This window comes from Aquarana catesbeiana, linkage group LG03 (assembly GCF_042186555.1).
Source record: "Aquarana catesbeiana isolate 2022-GZ linkage group LG03, ASM4218655v1, whole genome shotgun sequence".
NCBI classification, from domain to species: Eukaryota; Metazoa; Chordata; class Amphibia; order Anura; family Ranidae; genus Aquarana; species Aquarana catesbeiana.
The window spans coordinates 187937909-187959914 of NC_133326.1; the positions used below are offsets into that span (position 1 = coordinate 187937909).

At 42.6% G+C, this 22006-nt stretch overlaps 1 protein-coding gene across 1 annotated transcript; it reads right to left on the reverse strand.

Annotated features, from left to right (window-relative positions):
* Positions 1–8531: 8531 nt before the first annotated feature.
* Positions 8532–17189, reverse strand: EFCAB10 (EF-hand calcium binding domain 10). The gene is made up of 4 exons (XM_073619650.1): positions 17017–17189; positions 13710–13874; positions 9695–9776; positions 8532–8641 (listed from the first exon to the last, which is right to left on the reverse strand). The coding sequence occupies exons 1-4, from the start codon at positions 17117–17119 to the stop codon at positions 8599–8601; spliced, it is 393 nt and encodes a 130-aa protein (XP_073475751.1). The 5' UTR covers positions 17120–17189; the 3' UTR covers positions 8532–8598.
* Between the last annotated feature and the right edge of the window lie 4817 nt (positions 17190–22006).

A 22006-nucleotide genomic window follows, 5' to 3' on the forward strand; every position in this document is an offset into this window, starting at 1 on the left:
TGCAGAAAAGAAACACAGTGAGAGGATTTCAGAATTTTTTCCTTTTGTACAGGACTTTGAAAATTGGTGGGCTATTCCTACCATCGATACACCAGTGACCCACCTTAACAGAATTTACACTAGACTGGTTGAGGCTATACTCGCCTTTTGGAAATTTCACTGACAGGTAATGCCCTTCCTTGAATTCCTGTTTGAATTCACTGGTCTAGCTCTCTGTCAAATGTTGGCGGCAACCATAGTCAAGTCAAGTGTAAGATGTGGGAAGATTCCACCTGAACTCCCACTTCTTTTTTCAGGAGAATCCTATACCTTTTGTGTACTGTTGAATACCTTGTAGCAACCCTCATCTCTAGAGGGACTTACTGACCTACAAGGTCCAACAGGAACAGTTCTGATTTTTCCCTACCTGGCCTCTCAATGTCCTTTGGAGGCACCTGTTACTTCTCAGAGTACTTGGCCTTGTGTCTACATCAGTGCTCTTTCCCAGCAACCCGAATGTGGGATGCTCAGATGATGTCTCATGAAGAGGGTTTTTGGACCCCTGCAGTCAGAACCGTTCTAAAGGGCTGAACACCTGCAAGTTTTGACCGGATAGGGCTTTGCCCGTGTCCATTATTGGTCAGAGAAGCGGTTTTAATAAAACCCTCACAGAAATGGTATGCACCTTGTGTGTTATTGGACCATTTATTAATAGTAAGGGAGTCTCCCCCCCTTTTGCCTACTGGTAGGGCATTGAGGAAACACCGTCTTGGCATAGTTTTTCCTTCTTTTGGCTGTTCACCACACCACTAACTTTTTACTAGGGGGCCAGACCTCTGGGCAAAACATCCATATGGTCTCTGTGGGCCAGGTGGTCTCTTTCCCCCACCTTCTGGGCTATCTCTTGCTTGCACTGTCTTCGCAAAGCATTGACATCTGGCTTTCTTTAAGCAGTTTGCGCCATTTAGTACTACTCATTCCGTGCATGGCAGGAAGAAATCATCACCGGAGAGCTATGTGTTCCCTTGGACTTACACAGGCAGAACAAGCTGGGATCCTGCTAAAGGTAAGAGGGATGGGGAAAAAAAAAAGCACCAAGCAGGCATCGTGTAGCACAATTTTATTAAAAGATAAAAGTACGATATAAACAGAAATGGCACTCACAAGTGGGTGTGGTGGGGGATGATGACAGTTCGCAGTGGATGGGAAGTCCAAGTGTGAACCGGGAGCTCTGATCTTTATCCGTTATAGGAAAAAGGCAAGCTGTATAGAGGGAGCGAGATCGGCCTGCAGAGGTTAATGAAGGAAACACGGCTTGCTTCTGAAACACTTTCACATTGGCTCTCATGACGGACGGACTGACAGCTCCTCTCTACACTCCCGCTGGAGATGCATACTTTGGACGGATATCCAAACACCGGACGGACCATCCCGGCTATTACAGTGCAGCTCGACGCCGACTCCTTCTGGACGGATCTCAGACTGATCTCACTCAATCTATACAGCTTGCCTTTTTCCTATAACGGATAAAGACCATAGCTCCCGATTCATACTTGGACTTCCCATCCACTGCGAACTGTCATAATCCCCCACCCGCTCGTGAGTGCCATTGCTGTTTTATATAATTTTTTTTTATCTTAATTGTGCTACACGATGCCTGCTTCGCACTTTTTTTCTCTTCACTCTTGCATTTCAGATTGTGGTTTCTCAACCCACTTCTAAAGGCAGCCTTGCAAACGTTTATGGCGTTAGCCAGTCTTTTTATTATTGATATTTATTCCTATACCTCCAGGAATTACAGACATTTTTAAAACTATGTTTTGTGCTCAAGGTTATGCGTGTCCTGCAAAATTCCTTTAGCCCCAGATACCTCTCCAGGTGTTGAAGTGGATGTTTTTTTCTCATCTTGTTCTGGCGTTCCCTTACACCATTCTAGGGTTACAGTAGACCTTTCATTCGTACTGATTTCATGGTTGGTACCCTTAAGTTTTCTAACAGTCTCAGGGGTCTCTTATTTATTGTTAATGGGATGTTAGGCAGTGAAGATTCTCACATTCTTTGGTTATCTTTTTGAAAGATTGGTTACCTGGGCAGGCAACCTCATTCATATCACGGAACCTTCTTTGAATCATAAAGGTTGGCAGTGTAATGCTTATGACAGGGCTCAACAAATCCCAGGTTGCCATGGCGACTAGAAATTGCGTCCTGGTGCCTGGACTTTTGTTAGCCATCTGCACCTGCCTCCCACTTGCCAAGCGTGCTATAGCCGAAATACGGCTACAGCGCGGTCGTTCAGTTCTGAGAGGGTGTCTATGGACGTCCTCCCAGAACTCCGCCCCAGTAGCCCTTTACCATGTGATCAGCTATGTCCAATCACAGCTGGTCAAATGTAAACAAATGCTGGTTATCACCATTTCCTTTCCTCAGTGCTGTCACAGCGTGAGGAAAGGAAAGCCGATAACTAGCTCTCCTCTGACAGGGGACAATTACACTAATAATCAGAGCACTGATCATCAGTGCAGCCCCATTAGTAACAATCAATGCTGCCTTATCAGTGCAGCCTCATCACTGCACATCAGTGAAGAAGAAAAATTACTTATTTGCAAAATCTTATAACGGGAATGAAGAAAGGGGTTTTTGTTTAGCAAAAAATAAAAAAAAAACCCAGTGGTGATTAAATACCACCATAGGAAAGCTATATTTGTGTGAAAAAAAATTATAAAAATGTCATATGTGTAGAGTTCTGCATAACTGCGCAATTGTCATTCAAAGTGTGACAGCGCTCAAAGCCGAAAATGGGCCTGGGCAGGTAGGGGGTGAAAGTGCCCAGTAGGCAAGTGGTTAAAAAAAAGCTGTCTCCTAGATTCAAAGCAAATTTGTCCCTTCATATGTGCTTGTCAGTCGCTGTTACTCACCTCCCCAGTTGGACTTAATCCCTGTGTACTTCAATGGACAGAAAGGAAAATTTGAATTTTTGTTCCAACTGTAAAATCATTTTTTTTTTTTTTTTTTTTTAAGAGACCATTGAGGGACATGTGTCCCACACCTCAGCTTTTTTTTTTTTGCTCTTTCCCTTGGTATGGCTCTTCACTTCATAAAACCGAGCCATGCTGGTTAAAAGGATTATACAGTGGATAGTTTGATTATTCTGTTTGCCAGTGCCCCAACTTCCGGTAGGGGGCAACGCATCCTATTTTTTTTTCTGAATGCCTGTTAATGGACTTTACTTTTTTTCATATTTCTATCTATTAAATCTTCTGCCCTTGTTGTTTTACCTTTGGATAGTAAAACCTTTTTTTTCTGCCAGTAAATACCTTATACAACCCAATTCCTGTTTCTTGTCTGGGAAAAAAAGCCTAGGCTTATGACATCGTGCACAGATCTCTCTCATTCTTGTGAGAGTTTGCCAGGAAGGGAGGGGGGGGGATGAGTCATAAGAGGGCTAATCAGAGCTGCAGGTGTGCCTCTGTGTATATCCAGGAAGTGAACAGGCAGCAACTTCAGCTACCCACAGTAAAATGGTTGCAGCCAGACTCAGTGGAGGGAGATTTCTGCAGCATATTTGGCAAGTACAGAATCACAGTATATATAAAATAATATGCAAAGTGTTTGGAGGGAAGCTTCAGAAAGGCAAAGATGGTTTTATTTCAAATTATGTGAGCAGACTGCAGTTCCTCTTTAAAATTAAAAAAAAAAAAATTCTGTACAACGTCTACAGTTACAGAGGTGGATGTAGGGGTTGTTTCAAAGTGCTTTTACTGCTTGTTCAGAATGTGTAAACATTTTAACCACTTACCAACCGGCCCATAGCCAAATGACGGCTGCAGGGCGGTTGGATAACTCTGGGAGGACGTACTATGACGTCCTCCCAGAATTCCCCTCTCGCGCGCCCCCCTGGGGCGCGCACCCGAACACATCCGTGACCGCCGGGTTCAGAGGACCCGGCGGTCCACGGATCCCGGTAAATGGCCGCTGATTGCGGCCGTTTACCATGTGATCGCGCCGTCAAATGATGATCATCAGATGACGCCGGTTCCTCTCCTCCCCTCCTGTGTACCGATCGGTACACTGTGGAGGAGAGGGAGATGGATGGATGGCTGCAGCGCTGTGGGCTGTATGTGTAGTGCCCACAGCGCTGCACAGAGACATCCAGCCATCCATCCATGCTCAGCCATCCCTACTACTATGCAATGCTGTGCAATACTCTGCAATACCCCCACAATACTCTGCAATGCTCCGCCATGCCTCCGCCATGCCCCCGCCATGCTCCGCCATGCCCCCGCCTCTGTATGTGGCCAGGCTGTGGAAGTCTCACACATGTGGTATCGCCGTACTCAGGAGGAGCAGGAGAATCTATTTTGGGGTGTCATTTTTGGTATGTACATGTTATGTGGTAGAAATATTGTATAAATGGACAACTTTGTGTTAAAAAAAAAAAAGCGTTTTAACCACTTCCCGCCCACCGGCCGTCATACAACGTCCTTGACTTTGTGCGGGGATATCTGAATGATGGTTGCAGCTACAGGCATCATTCAGATATCAGCTTTTTCAGCCGGCGATTCCCTACACCATGAGAACGATCATAGCAGCTGTTCCACTGCTTGATCGTTCTTACGGGAGGCGAAAGGGGATGTCCCCCCCTCCCGCGCTTCTACCGACTCACCGCTACGATCGAAGCCAGGATCGTTTTTTTTTTTTTTTTTATTTCAGGCTTCCCAGCCTAGAGGTGAGATGTGGGGTCTTATTGACCCCATATCTCACTGTAAAGAGGACCTGTCATGCCATATTCCTATTACAAGGATGTTTATATTCCTTGTAATAGGAATAAAAGTGGTCCAAATTTTTTTTTTTGGAAAAAAGCATCAAACTAAAATAAATAAAGTAAAATGAACAATAAAAAAAAAAAAAAAAAAAAAAAATTTTAAAGCGCCCCTGTCCCTGTGTGCTCGCATGCAGAAGCGAACGCATACGTAAGTCCCGCCCACATATGAAAACGGTGTTCAAACCACACATGTGAGGCATCGCTGCGATCGGTAGAGCAAGAGCAATAATTTTGGCCCTAGACCTCCTCTGTAACTCAAAACATGTAACCAGTAGAAAATTTTAAAGCGTCGCCTATGGGGATTTTTGAGTAGCAAAGTTTGGCGCCATTCCACAAGCGCGTGCAATTTTGAAAGGTGACATGTTGGGTATCTATTTACTCGGCGTAACTTCATCTTTCACATTATGCAAAAACATTAGGCTAACTTTACTGTTTTGGTTTTTGTAAAGCACAAAACAGTTTTTTTCCAAAAAAACGCATTAAAAAAATTGCTGCGCAAATACCGTGCGAGATAAAAAGTTGCAACGACCGCCATTGTATTCTCTAGGGTCTTTGCTAAAAAAACATATATAACGTTTTGGGGTTCTGTGTAATTTTCTAGCTAATAAATGATGATTTTTACATGTAGGAGAGAAATGTCAGAATTGGCCTGGGTGCTCCAGAACGCCTGAAGGTGTCCCCTGCATGTTGGACCTCTGTATGTGGCCACGCTGTGTAAAAGTCTCACACATGTGGTATCGCCGTACTCGGGAGTAATAGCAGAATGTGTTTTGGGGTGTAATTTGTGGTATGCATATGCTGTGTGTGAGAAATAACCTGCTAATATGACAATTTTGTGGGAAAAAAAAAAGTAAAAAAAAAAATCTTGATTTTGCAAAGAATTGTGGGAAAAAATGACAACTTCAAAAAACTCACCATGCATCTTTCTAAATACCTTGGAATGTCTTCTTTCCAAAAAGGGGTCATTTGGGGGGTATTTGTACTTTTCTGGAATGTTAGGGTCTCAAGAAATTAGATAGGCCGTCAGTACTTCAGGTGTGATCAATTTTCAGATATTCGCACCATAGCTTTTGGACTCTATAACTTTCACAAAGACCAAATAATATCCACCGATTTGGGTTAATTTTGCCAAAGATATGTAGCGGTATAAATTTTGGCCAAAATATATGAAGAAAAATTACTAATTTGCAAAATCTTATAACAGAAATGAAGAAAAATGTATTTTTTTACAGATTTTTCGGTCTTTTTTTCTTTTACGGCGCAAAAAATAAAGAACCCAGCGGTGATTAAATACCACCAAAAGAAAGCTCCATTTGTGTGAAAAAAAGGACAAAAATTTCATATAGATACAGTGTTGCATGACTGAGTAATTGTCATTCAAAATGTGAGAGCACCAAAAGCTGAAAATTGGTCTGGTTAGGAAGGGGGTTTAAGTGCCCAGTTGTCAAGTGGTTAAGGTGCATGATCTAGGCACAGATTCATGTTAAAGTTAAATTAGGCAGTTTTCACATCGTGGATGCATTAGAGCAGTGATTCTCAAGCTTGGAGAGACCAGGGCCCAGTAATTTCATTTAAAACCTTCCATGCCCCGACATGGCTGTGATGGGCCTATTGCCAACCCCCATTCCAAACCTCCTCTACTCTATCCATAACAAACAAAATAAATGTAGACATTTTAAATCAGGGGTGCCCAACCAGTGGCCTGTAGAGCCCTCTGATGTGGCTCACGACCTCCTGCTGTGGGCTAGCAGGTTGGCAAGCCCAGAGCATCAGTGTTGTGAATAGAGCCGGCGGTAGAGGAAGCAAGCAGCTGTGGAGCAGAGCCGCATAAGCCAGTGCTTCCTGTATAGTGCCAACTCCTGTCACAGGCAGAGCGATACCAAATGTGCTGTGCCTGGGACAGCAACAGCTGGCGATACCTGAATGGAAGACTGTGATTAAAGATCAGTTTATTACTAAAATCACAGTGTATATATGGGCATATCTGTTCTGCAGTTGTTACCGAGCTGCTTTCAAACTGATCCGCAGGTTTAGCTGCACTATGCCACAGACTTCTGTTATTACCTTTGGGTTTGGTGCTTTTTTCAGATGCAGGATATCATAGAAGTCTATGGCAAAGTGCAGCTTAACCGCAGAAAAGCCACAGCTGCACTGCACCCGCGGTGTGGGTAAACCGCAGCGCATCAGTGTTAAAAGCAGCCTTAGGCCCCATTAATACGATTGGACCGACTCAATCGGACCCTTCATTCACCTCTATGGAGCGGCTGATATAAACAGACTTGTGTCCATTTACACCCACCTACCTCCAATCTGATCTGCTAAATAAAAAAAAAACAGAAGGGGATCCATCTGGACAGATCAGATCGAAGGGCCCATAGAGTACAGCGAGCTGTGTTCGTGTCTGCTCTGCATATGCAGAGTGGACACGGACCTTTCATCCCCCCGCTCCATTCATCGTGGCCCGCAACCGGTTGCCAAGTCGCTTAAGTGGCCTTTGCTCTTCAAAAAGGTTGGGCAGCCCTGCTTTAAATACATTCAGTGTTATAAGAACCTAGAAGGCTGATCCATTATACCAAAAGAGAAGAAAACATGATTGCAGCTGTATCCCACAGAAACCAAATAAATTCTTGTATAAGGTTTCCCTAAAAATAGCAATAGATCATAAGAAGAGCCAAGGAGGAGAATGTAAAAGTGAGTGCATACCCCAGAGCCACACACAACATCCCAGCAGTAGATTCAACACTTACCTGCCAACCTATCATTCATGGTGGTTCAGCTGAGCCTAGTGGTCATCAGAGGCTTCTGTGTATTTTCATTGCAGCTCTGTGTTGATAAACCAGCTCCTCGCTCCCCTTCAGCTTCAGACAGGTCTCCTGCCTGCAAATGAGGCTCCACTGTAGACATCCATGCTGTTGTGTACTGCCATTGGAATTCCCTCACCCCCCATGTGCACCACTTTGCAGGGACTGTCGGGTGCCCGGGGCAGTGTAAGACCTCCAGTGCAAGAGCCAGTGGGAATGGAAGACAGTGTACTCTTGCCAAGCCACAGCCACAGCCACAGCCACAGCCACCTCCTTCTATTCCAACAGATAAAGTTTTGTTTTCAAAGAAGACTGGAAATCAGGGCCCAGCCTGAGAAAGACTGGGGCCTGGTGGTTAAGAACCACTGCATTAGGGCACCCACACCATTTTTTTTTCTTTTGGAGTACAAGCTTGGGTTTGAGTTAGTAATCTGTTTCCCACAAAAAAAACAAAAAAAAACAAAAACCACCAAGACTCATGCCATTACATGTGACCTTGTAGCCAATTGAAGCTCTTGTCCTTTATTTGTCCATCTATTCCTTCTCGCAGTTGCTAGGTGTACTATTCCCCTAAAATACATGTAGTTTACAGATCATGGATTCCTCGAACTATTATTTTCAGGACCATTACACTTCAGGTTTACGCTGTTTATCAAGCCCCTGCTCCAGAAAATAATTAACAGAACAAATCGAGAACTGATTTATTTTTCTTGGGAATCTGTTGTACTTTTCCTGTGTACTTACTTTCTCTGTGCAGTGTATTTGCATTGTTCTTCAGATGCTGCATGCTAATGGCCTAACATGCTTATTGTTTCATGAAGGTATTCTCTAATGAACATTAAACAAATGCAAACTTTCCTATTTTATTTCCTTTTAATGTTTAATCAGTTTTTTCTCACCCACTAGAGCCAAAAAAAACACGAGACTCGTTTTACAAATTCTGGACTTTTTATTAAATAGAAACAGATTCAGAATAGGTGGTGAGCTGTAATGGAGCTATGCCTTAAACGTCGCACACATTTTTTTCAGATGAGTTCTCCTGTGGGGGAAAGATTAGTTCATATTAGATGCAACACCTTGTATCTCTCATTACAATGCAATCCACCTAATAAAATGCACATGTCAGCCACACGACTCTAAGGCCTGGTTCACACCTATGCATTTTTTAGTGCGTTTTCAGTTTTGCAGAAACTCACTACAGTCCATTAGTTTCCTATGGATGTAGTTCACATCTGTGCATTTTATGGAAAGAGCCAGGGACTTTATTTTCTGGTTTTTAGGTTTCATGGACTTCAAGGGACCAAAAGCGTGTATTGAAAAACGCAAAATGCACCCGCATGTGTGAATCAGGCCTTGCACAGTGTCCATCTGGAGGAAGATCTACAACTAGCAGACTCCTTGATAGAGAAGCACATCTTCTGGCAATATAACAGCCCTTTTGGTGCTTGGCTCTATAATCAGGTCAATAAAGTTCATTAGAAAATGAAAACAATTGCACTTGCTGTTGCCATAAACTTTTTTTTTTCTTCCCTTTACTTGGGCAGTTTGCACCTTATTGACACATAACCTTCCCCAACCTTAAAGTGTCACTAAACCCACAAAATTATCAAATGCTGTATTACATGCTGTTCATACTCTCAGTCATTATGGGTTTGGTTTTCTGTATCCTGCAAAAAAACCTGGTTGATCCTGCTGTTCATGTCCCCACTGCAATTGGGGATTTTGCAGAGCAGTGTTGGCAGCTAGTGCACATGCTCAGTTTTCAGTGTACTTCTACCTTTAGCATTTCCTCCCTATCACATCTGAGCAGCCCATGTGACTACAGAGTCACACATGTGGGTGTATACACAGCGGTAAATGACAGCCCACTCCCTACCTTCTCCTCCATGTCCTCTAACCAGCTAAATACATGGAGGTTGGACATTAAATGTAGATTGATGGAGCCTTCACGTCCCTCTTATGCCAAGACACAGGCTGAGAGGGGCGTGGCACAGCCTGTGTTTGGCAGAAATCCCCCCTTATCATGCCAAAAAATATTAAAGATTTCATTTCAAAAATATTATATCAAAATATAAAGAGTATACACACTTACACGTCATGTTTAAAGACTTCCAGTGTGATTTTCTCCGGAGGTGCAGGTAAGTTGTTAATGTCTATGCCCAAGGTTTTTAAAGCTGCAGGAACAAAACAAGTAAAATTGTAAAGTAGGAAAAGCTTTGATGCAAAAATGAAGATTATGCCACACATATTTGGTATTGCTGTGCATACAGAAGTATCAGCAATAATGACATCATTTCCTGTTACCTCTAAACTGATAACCTGTAAAAAGATTTTTGAGTGTCGCCTATGGACAATTTTGGGTTTGGTATCTATTCACTTGATACAACCTGATCGTTTATAAATTTACAAAAAAAAAAAAAAAAAAGGGTTCGTCCTATGACCACGCCCCCTTATGACCCCACAGTCCCAGCATGCCCCGGGACTGTGATGTCACCGCCTATATAATTCATTGCGGAGCGCTCCACACAGCATTACAGCGGGAGAGAGTGTCGTGTCAACATCAGAAGAAGAGAAGAGGGGAGAAGACGACGAAGAAGACTGGGCCACCGCTAGCAAAAGAGCAGAAGATAGCGGAGGAGCCCGGCAGAAGAACCGGAGAGCAGGAGAAGAGGCCGAACACCGGGAGAAGATCCGAACATCGGGAGAAGACGCCAGAGAAAGCGGAGAAGAACCGGACAGAGCAGAGAAGAACCGGACATCGGGAGAAGATGCCGGAGAGACCCCCGAAGTCGGAAGAAGACCCCCGGAGTTGCCTCATAAAATTACTTTAAAAACCTGTGTAGTGTGTGTTTTTATTGAGACTTTTTTCCCTAAGTGAATGGGTACTGGTACGATGTATCCCATACTCATTCACATAGGGTGAGGGGCCGGGATCTGGGGGCCCCTCTATTAAAGGGGGCTCCCGGATTTCGATAAGCCCCCCGCCCGCAGACCCCAACAACCAACGGCCAGGGTTGTCGGGAAGAGGCCCTTGTCTTCATCAACATGGGGACAAGGTGCTTTGGGGTACCCACCCCCCATGCTGAGGGCATGCGGCCTGGTACGGTTCAGGAGGGGGGGAGCGCTCGCTCGTCCCCACCCCTTTTCCTGACCGGCCAGGCTGCGTGCTCAGATAAGGGTCTGGTATGGATTTTGGGGGGCCCCCCATGCTGTTTTTTCGGCGTAGGGGGTTCCCCTTAAAATCTTTACCAGACCTAAGGGCCTGGTATGCCCCCCAGAGGGGAATTCCCTCTCGCTCTCGCCGCAATAGGAAAATGTGTTTTTCCTATTGCAGCCAGCACGAGATGTAAAGTACCCTGTCGCCGAGAACCAGCGCCATGGGTTCGCGCTGGAAACATTCTCGCAGCTGCGCACTGTAGTTTGTACAAAAGTCCGATGGTTTTGTGTACACACGATCGGACTTTGCTCCATCGGACTTTTGTTGCCGGAAAGTTTGTGCGTTTGCACAGCCAACAAAAGTCCGATGGAAACAGAAAAAGTTTGTCCAATGGAGCGTACACACGGTCGGATGTTGCTCCAAAACAGCTAATTTGCATGTTTGTTGTCAAAAAGTCAGATCGTGTGTACGGGCCTTTAGAATGGCCCAAAGTCCAGACCTAAATTCAACTGAGAACCTGTGGCAAAACTTGCTGTTCACAGGCACTCTCCATCCAATCTGACAGAGCTTGAGCTATTTTGCAAATTAGAATGGACAAAAATGTCACTCTCTAGATGTACAAAGCTGGTAGAGACATCCCCAAAAAGACTTGCAGTAGCAACTGCAGCGAAAGGTGATTCTACAAAGTATTGACTATTGAATACAAATGCACGCCACACTTTTCACATATTTATTTGTAAAAAAAAAAAAAATTAAAACCATTTATCATGTATCATGTTGTATCATAGACCAACACAAATGTGTCACTTTGTGTTGGTCTATCACATAAAATACATTTACGTTTTTGGTTGCAACATGACAAAATGTGTAAAATATCAAGGGGTATGAATACTTTTTCAAGGCACTGTATGTGCATGTTTGTACCTGTGTATAGTACACATTTTGCTTTTCTATTTTCTGCATCCTACCTAAAACACACTGGCACTAAAACTGACCCTGACAGTAGCCTAGATCAAGACCTAGTCTATTTTATATTTATTTATTTTGTTTACATGCTTCTCCACTAGCGAGGATGGAGACCATTTATAAAGCAAATCAGTGGTTAGCTGTAAATCAGGCTGTGTCTCCTTTAGTAAAGTTTCTGCATCATATTTACAGACCTGTATATCTGTATTCCTGGGCAGCTAAGTGTGACAGTTTTTGACACAATCAAAGGAGAAGTTTACCTTTCTGAATATGTTACACCTGTACTTAGGGGGGGGGTAACATGTTCAGCAACCTCCCCTTGCATCCCTGCTCACCCCTTCTCCTTGACAGTGGGCAGAGGATCCTCTTCCTGCATCCGCTGTCATATTTTAAAAACGGCACAGGAATCTGTAATGAGAAAACTATAGGTCCAATCTGCCTCCACAGCAGACAAACTTGTAGTTCGAATGGGCCACAGGTGTGCTGATCAGCATGCTTTTAGTCCATTCACACTTCCTCCAGCTGACAGGAGCCTGAAATAACACCTGCAATCTGATGATCGTGGGTGCAATACTTTGCAGGCTCCTGTTTAAAAAAATAAATGCACATTTTTTAACCTGCAAAAAATGTGCAATTATTATTTTTTTGTAAAATGTGAACCTAGCCTTTAAGAAGTGATCAGGGTCAGGTATAATGCAGTCACAAGTGTGACTTTAAACTAGAGCAAGCATTAAAAGGATTTAAGACAAAAGCTGTAATGTTGTCTACAGCTAGTGATCACTGTGTTAGCCAAACACGGTTTATGTAATCAGTAGCCGGTCCTCCCAACCCCAACACATGAGTGTATATATATATATATTAGGCATTTTATTATTATTATTATTATAATACAGGATTTACATACTTCCCAACTGTCCTGAATGTTCCTATGTGATGGCAGCCCTGAGTGCTCTGGACTTTTTATCGCCCACTTATTACTAAATATTTACATGGACGAATATAGATTGTGTCCCACAACAGACTTTAAATTGTATCTGGGATATTGATGGTTCTAAGCTTTTGCGCCTTTACTTGTGATTCTGACGCAAGGAGGGACTCTGCTGGGAATGCCTGATGCAAGGAGGGACTCTGCTGGGAATGCCTGATGCAAGGAGGGACTCTGCTGGGAATGCCTGATGCAAGGAGGGACTCTGCTGGGAATGCCTGATGCAAGGAGGGACTCTGCTGGGAATGCCTGATGGCATCTGGTGGCAGGGGGCGAGCAAGTGACACACTCAGGGCTCCCACTGATTCTGCATTATGGTAAGTTGAACTATTTCATTTTATATTACAATGTAATAACAGAAATAATGTGCTTCAATCATCCTGACACCATAACAACCATGGTGCCGGGATGATTGAAGTGCTAACATTAGGTGTTTGGAGTATCTTTATCTGCTGATTGTTAAACTTTCTGGGACACACATATTGCTGTTGTGGTGTAGGATCTGGGCCTGCTGTCCCTCCCTCCCTATTTCTGTCTTTCTTTCTCCCTCCATCTGTCGTTCATCTCAGACTCAAACCCCACCCCCTTTGAGACACACCCATTCAAACCACGCCCAATATTCAGTTTAAACCACGCCCATTCACATCACATTTTTCTCCCCCCACTATGGCATGCCTAGAAATGAATGCACCTCCGCCAATTATAACAAGACTCCGCCTATAGACAAAAAAGTGTCCCTATAAATTTGACAATGTTGGCAACTATGGATTTATATAGCGCCAACAGTTTGCGCAGCGCTTTACAACATATAGGCAGACATTACAGTTACAATTCAATACAGGAGGAATCAGAGGGCCCTACTCGTTACCCTGCACGTACGTGTGACATCAACAGGCAACAGGGGATTTCTGGAAGTAAAACAATAATGTAAAAAAAATAAAACATGGCAGTATATAAAAAACTGAGTTTAGGCATCAACTGAATTGTGCCGTTTCTTACCTTCAATGTACTGAGTCCCTGTTATGTAACCTTGTCCAGCAGGGTCTAGGATTCCAAAAACTGCTTCCACATTAGATTCATCAAAAAGACAAGGATATTCCAAATCTGCAAGCCTAGCAAGCTTCAGCTTTTCCAGTTGAGAGATGAGAAACTCTCGGGGTCGTTCTACAAACAGAATTCTAAAGTCAGGCAAAATAAATATTTGATTTATTGATGGTGGTTATTTGAGTTATTGTTGCCTTTCTATCATCTCGAACCAATCTACCCATTCTCCTCTGACATCAACAAAGCATTTTCGTCCACACAACTGCCACTCACTGGATATTTTCTCTTTTTCGGACCATTCTCTGTAAACCCCAGAGATGGTTGTGCATGAAAATCCCAGTAGATTAGCAGTTTTTTTTTTAAATACTCAGACCAGCCAGTCTGGCACCAACAACCATGCCACGGTCAAAGTCTCTTAAATCCCCTTTCTGATGCTTGGTTTGAACTTCAGCAAGTCATCTTCACCATGTCTAGATGCCTAAATGCATTGAGTGTCTGTCATGTGATTGGCTGATTAGTAATTTGTGTTACCAAGCAACTGAACAGATGTACTTAATAAAGTGGCCGGTGAGTGTGTCTGTGTATATAAAATTAAAACCTACACAAAGGCACGACACATTCCCTATAGGGTGAAATACTGCAGATTCTGATGAAGGCTGTAGCCCTACAGGAGAGGCAACACTAGGGCTGAAACAACTAATCGATTAATCGACAACTAATCGATTATGAAATTAATCGATTACTATTTTCATAATTGATTAATCAGCCAGTAACATAATGGGGTTAAAAAAATTTAAAATGAGCCCTTTATAGTACAAAAAGAGCAAATAATCACTACTGTAAATATTACTTTCACAGTTCTATAGTAAAAAAAGAACCCCTTACAGTAGTGATTATCTGCTTTTTTGTACTATAAAGGGCTAATTTTAGTTTTTTTAACCCTATTAGGTTACTAAACGTCTTAGACCTGCATCACACCTATGTGTTTTTTTGGTGTTTTTTGCAGAAACGCACTACAGTTCATTTATATAGTTTCCTATTGGACACGTTCACATCTATGCTTTTTTCAGCTGCTGCGTAAAGGCTCAGGGACTTTAACGCAAAACGGTGCTTTTTTGTTTCAATATACTTCAATGGAGAAGCTGCAGAAATGCATGTAATGCGTTTTTGCAGCAATTTGTGTTTTTTAATCTGCCCAACAACAAATTGGCCAAAAAAAGAGCAAAAGCGCAAATCGCAAAAAAAATCACGTGTGCAAAAATCAAAACACACAGCAAAAAGCACTGCAGAAACACATAAAAAGTAAACTGCATACGTGTGTACCGAGCCTTATGCTGGCCACACGGATCAATTTTCAGACTATTTTGAATATTCATACAAAAATTTTTGTACATTCGCTGAATGAAAGAATGTTGTTTGAAATTTTCACTTGTTTTTTTTACAAACAGTGGCCAAGGCATGGAAATCTCCTACATTGGTACTAGCAGAAACAATTCACAGAATGAATAATACAATGTCCCATGCTAAGATGGTAGCCATCGATCAAAATCATATTCCAAAATTTGAAAAACTTTGGCATCCTTGGATAAAACAACAGTTCCTGTCAAATTTCAATGACTCTGTCCTGTTGCCATGGTAACAGATTAAATGACTTACAGAGACACCCATTCTAAGGCTTCAAAGAGAACTAAAAAGAATAATAAACTGACGAGCGGGACAACCTTGTGGACCATACCTCTACCTTTCAATCCTTTTTCTTCTTTCTCTTTCCTTTTCTCCACCTTACGATTAAAGCTCATTATCAGAATTTATTTGACTATATACACTCTACTTGTAAACAATATGTATAGTAGGTATAAATCATTTAAATACCTACAAAAGTAACTAAGGAAATGATATATATCTTTAATTTAGGTTTACGTGAACCCAATGTTTAATATTTGAAATTTCATGATATTTACCTATATAAACCCTACTGTAAAACAATGAGCTTACTTTATAGATCCTTGTAAACTTACTTTATGTATCTTTATAATATTGTATACTCAATAAACTTCTTTTGACAAGGAAAATGAACGTCGGTTTGACCCCACTAATGATTAGAAAATCGAACAAACGTTCTAAAAATTACATTTTTTATTTTTTTTTTGAAGGTAGACATTGTTTTTTAAATAAAAAAAAAATGATCTCCGAGTCTGATGATATTTACAAGATTCACCCTTTAATAGTATATACAGTATATCTCTCCTCTAATAGTATATACAGTAAATCTCCTCTAATAGTATATACAGTATATCTCTCCTCTAATAGTATATGCAGTATATCTCTCCTCTAATAGTATATGCAGTATATCTCTCCTCTAATAGTATTTACAGTATCTCTACTCTAATAGTATATACAGTATATACCTTCTCATGGTATATACAGTATATCTCTTCTGTCTGTTTTTCTCAGAGTGGATTACAGATTTTTCTCCCTAACCATATAGTTGGTTATTTATATTTACCACTGCATAGAGATATTTAAGAATAAATTGCCTTTTTTTAAAAAAAACTTTACATATTAACTAAATTATACACCACACTTTTAAGGTTATTAACCGATTATTCAAAACAATAATCGTTAGTTGCAGCCCTAGGCAACACAGTCTGAGAGAGGTAGGTATAATACATTTCTTTTTTCTCCAATGACAGTGTCACTTTAAAGTCCATTGAGACTACACTGTCCAGTGTTCTGGAAGATAAACATGGATTTACTTGCAGCTAATACAATGTTTAGTGAGGGAACGCAGGGCTTGTTCACATGAACTTTGGTCTCAAAAGAGCAATCCGTGTAAAGATCGCTCTTCAGAGAGCATTTGACAAGGGGTAAGGGGCTATTGTACTGCTCACGGACGGCTTAAACCCCTTGATTGATGCGGGGCACTTGCAGATCTGCCTCATTCACTTGAATAAGTCATGTTCAGCGGGCACTACACCTGCTCTAAGCAACAGAGGATATAGTTCCTGCTGCAGCCACAAATCACAGGCACGGTACGTGTACACCGCAAACCGCTGTCTCTGCAGATAAAGGGGGTAGCAATTGAGGGGGCAACAAACGCGCAGCTCAAACAATGAGCTTTACTGCCCCTCAGCTGTGAGCATTAACAAGCCCCAAAACAGCCTAGGTAATGGCAAGTTAATTCCCCTATAACTCCGTGTGAAGTTCAGCTGTAACACGAACGGGCATTGTAGTGTGGAGACCGGGAGAAGTTACTGATTACCTGGCTGTTGGTAAAGCAGCAGGCTGGTCAGATTATTCACCAGATCTATGATCTTGTGTTCTCGCAGATATTCTTCTGCTTCCATCGCCCTGCTGGCCGCCATGTCTCCGCTCGGCGTTTGTGGTTACTAGGAGACGGACGACGTCACCACAGCGCGCCGGAAGTGGTGTTCGGGTTTCGCGCCTGCGTCAAACTGTCAACGTCTTGTTTTGCTACGATTGACTAAAGGCGCCATTTTCTGGGAGACCAAAGCCTCATTTTTACCTATTGCTATGCCGTCTTATTAGGACTAGAAAATGCCGCCACTTATATTAACACCTGAGAAACCGGGCTAGCGTTAGGAAAACTAAATAGAGGCATGTTCTCTTCTCAGATCGAGACTGAGCAGAAAAAGTTTCTTCTAGATGCAAATTGCGTATTAATCAGTGTGTCTCTGAATGGAGAAGGGCTGCCGGTATACAAATAAGCATGCCACTGCAGTAATTGCATAGCTTCCAACTGTGCCTCAGTTGCAAGGACTGTTTTTCCTCCGTTGTACCGCTTTTTAGCTTGCAATATAAAACTCTATAGAAAAATGTTAACATTTAAAGAGGATGTAAACTGTGTTTCTTTTTTGTTTGTTTTTTTTTACCTGCAAAGTAAAGGCATAATGTGCTAGTATTTATCACATACTAGCACATTATGTGACACCTGCAAACAAAGCTCTCATCGTCCCCACTGCAGGTCACATTCATCTTCACCCGTCTTCCTTCTGGGTCCACGCTCTCTGGTTGTGTGATTGGCCGGAGCTGCGTGACGTCACATGCGGGAGCCGCTGGTCACAGCACAAGGCTCTGAAGAAACCGGCATCGGCGGCCGTTCCTTCAAATGAAAAGAAAGGACAGAGAGCAATACCAATTGGATTTTGATCTAAGCAACTGGTGGAGCACAGAGAAGGCACATGTCACTGGAGAAGTACCTGTTTGCGGCCTACACAACCTTTCAGGAAAGAGAGGTTATTGCAGCCGGGGATGTCAGAGACATTTCAATGCAACTGGCAGGGCCTGTCACTAGCATCCAGCCAAAAGAGCATGCATTCTTATGCTGCAGGCATTGAAGAGGCTCCACCCTTTGAGTCTCTGGTCAGAAGGGGAGAAAAATTCAGTGATCACTGACAGTTCAGCAGCAGTCACCTCATCTGGCCATCACTAGATAGTGGTATCTTATAACCCAAGTTAGGACACAGTCCTGCTGGAGACCAGAATTGGAGGATCCAGCCAGTATGGAGAACCTATGACTGGATGATTGCTGGAAAAGAGTCAGGGGGAGGCAAGAAGGTCTTGGACTACATCTGGAAAGAAGTCCACTTCCACATCATAAAAGTGGAGCATGTTGATGCACATTTGCAAAGTACAACTGACTAGCAGATAAGATTGCCAAGGTGACTACAGTTGTGCCAACTGATCCTGTTTTTATGAGCTTGACTAGTTGGGCCCATAAGCAATCAAGACATATGGGGCAGATAAAAACATCAGAATGGGTACAGCAGAGAGGATTGCCCATAACCATAAACATGGTAAGGACTCCATAGGAAACTGTGTAATGTGTGGACACTTGCCCTGGGAAATCATGTGGGGTATTGTTGCACTACAGTGTACACCTATTTGGGACTTTTGCTAGTTCACCCCTGCAAACATGCTGATCAAGTCGCAATGCTCCAATTTCTACAGAAGTTCATTGTTGCTTATGATTAATCCAAAGAAGAACAAAGTGAAAACGGCTCACATTTCACCAGAGCAATAGTACAACAGTGGGCCAACGATTCTGAAGTGTACTAGCTGTGCCCTGTCCACACCATCCACAGACAGTTGGCTTGGTTGAGAGATACGGGCTATTGATGGACCAGATATGCAAGCTTACATGCACACATACACCGAGGGGGGTGGGATCAGATTCTTGGACAGGCAATTTTGTTGTAAAATTCTAGGCCAATATACAAAAATACACTATATGAGAGAATGGTGGGGGCTCAGGGCGCAGAATGCAGAATTCAGTATTTATGTGAAGTTCCTAAGAGAACAGGTGCCAATTCACTGCTTCCCATGACACAGGAGTGGTAAATTATAAATCTGAAACAGAAACCTCTCTGGGAACAAGAGGGAATCTGGCAGGGAGGTTTGAAGTTATTTAAAAATAAAGTGTTTCACCAGACCTGCAGAGACACTACTCAGCGCCAGGTAGCCAAACAGACCCAAAGTGTAGATATATAAAATAATTAAAATATTTAAAATAATAGTGAACATTCAAAAGTGCATAAACATGAATAAACAGCAGTATGCGACTATAAATTATTCACAAACAAATAAATGAGATTACACTCCACTTTGTCTGTTTAAGCAGAGAGAAAATCTAGTAGAAGCAGCTGTCTCAAACCAAATATAACAATGTTAAATCTGTGTTATAAAGTAATCCTAATCAGACTAAATTATCACACTAGACAGCGCTAATGTTGAGCAATTGAAACATGTGGCCAACAACACATAAAAAGGAAAATAAAACAGTCCCTTAGAAGAGAGTCCCTTATAAAGGGTAGTGATGTAAAGTTCAGGGTGTAGTTCAGATAATTAACAGGTGATCATGAAAACAGTCCTCCACATGCACCTTCCACCGATCACTCCGAAATCCACCCGGTGACAGACACTCTCCCCCTAGGGGGTTAAACTCACCAGAAATGGGGAGCAATAAAGCATTCAGAGTCAGCACTCTTTAACAGCAGTTTGTTGTCAACATCACTATATGCAGGGTCACAGATTTTCAGGGCTCATAATGAATCAAAGAAAAATAGAGAAAAAGTGCACATAGCGTAATCCTGTTTATTGACTCAGAGTCCCTTCCACAAAGACAGACAGAAAACCCCCCCCTTCACTAAATACGTACATCAAATAAAATCAAAAATGAGCAATCAATCGAACAAGCAGATAGTGAAAGTGTGTCAACTTCACCAAAGGATGTCAGCGCCGCTACACAGGAAAAGGTGAATACTTCCTGGTCATCTGCACAACCAGGAAGTATAACACAGATTTAACAGGTTTGAAGTTATATTTACATTGACTGAAGATCCTCAGAACAGTGGCTGGGATTCTGACTGGTAAGTTAAAACTTCAAGTAGAAAGTAAAACTTTATAACATCAAACCTTTGACAATAAACCACAATCTTCCATTTGGAAATATCAGTATTTTATCTCTCCTCTCTCTCAACGCTCGAATGGAGGACCATATACGGATACAAGCAGGTGGAAAAGTATTAGCGATCCAGGAAAGAAGGAGGAGACTGGCGCAAAAGGGTTTAATGTTTTTGTGTTGTTGGAGGAAACAGATAAACCACTTTGTATTGCACTAAGAAGGCTGTGGACCGAAGAAAGTAGCTTTATGATGCAGAAAATAATGGAAGCCAACAAGAGCTGTGAAGAACAGTGCCTTTGATGTGTTACAAGTCTGGACTTATTTCTGATGGAGTTTAACACCTCCTCAGTAGTTGAAATTTTGGGTGGGAGGTTGTATTCTCTGTAAATTAATGTTCGGTATGAGTATATATACAGTATATTGTCAAAAGTATTGGGACACCTGCCTTTACACGCACATTAACTTTAATTGGCGTCTTAGTCCCGTAGGGTTCAGTATTGCGTTGGCCCACTCTTTGCAGCTAGACCAGCTTCAGCTTTTCTGGGAAGACTGTCCACAAGGTTCAGGAGTGTGTCTATAGGAATGTATGACCATTCTTTCAGAAGCGCATTTGTGAGGTCAGGCACTGATGTTGCATGAGAAAGCCTGGCTCGCTGTCTCTCCTCTAATTCATCCCAAAGATGTCCTATCTGGTTGGGGTCAGGACTCTGTGCAGGCCAGTCAAGTTCCTCAACCCCAAACTCGCTCATCCATGTCTTTATGGACCTTGCTTTGTGCACTGGTGTGCAGTCATGTTGGAACAGGAAGGGGTCATCCCCAAACTGTTCCCACAAAGTTGGGAGCATGACATTGTCTAAAATGTCTTGGTATGCTGATGCCTTAAGAGTTCCCTTCACTAGAACTAAGGGGCCAAACCTAATCCTGAAAAACAACCCCACACCATAATACCCCTCCACCAAATGATTTGGACCGGTGCACAAAGCAAGGTTCATAAAGACATGGATGAGCAAGTTTGGTGTGGAGGAACTTGACTGGCATTCACAGAGTCCTGACCTCACCCCGATAGAACACCCTTGGGATGAATTAGAGCGGAGACTGCGAGCCAGGCCTTCTCATTCAACATCAGTGCCTGACCTCACAAATGCACTTCTGGAAGAATGGTCAAACATTCCCATAGACAGCCTTCCCAGAAGAGTTGAAGCTGTTATAGCTGCAAAGGGTGGGTTAACTCATTATTGAACTATACAGACTAAGACTAGCAAGCCATTAAAGTTCAAGTGCGTGTAAAGGCAGGTGCCCCAATACTTTTGACAATATAGTGTACATCTGGAAGGGAGCTTGCTCCTTTGAAAAACAACAGACTTACTGGCTGGAGCATTAGGAGCAATAGAAGAAAGAAAGCTTAAAAAAGAAACCAAGTGCAGCCATCACATCTAAGAAAAAAAATAATACATTTTTGCTTTTTGGGTTTAACCACTTGCCGACCAGCAGTTTATCTATTACTGTTGGTGGGAGGCTTTGTTGTCCTCCCACGACTTACCAGTATGTCGCAAGGGAAGTTCTTGGTTTACAGGTGGGGGTGTCCCCTGCCTCCACAGCATGAGTTCGTCAGCAGGCTCGCAGCTAATGATTTTTAGCTATGAAGCTGTTGATTGGTGTGGCCAATCACAGTACAGACTTGTGTGTTAGTAAACACACAAGCCAGATCTGGCAGGTTCTTCTCCCCGATTTCACTTACCACTCAGAGCTGAAAGCAGGAAGGAAAGCCTGCCTGAGTAAAATCAACATGCATGCACTTATTAGGCACACAGTTAACCTTTTGATTACC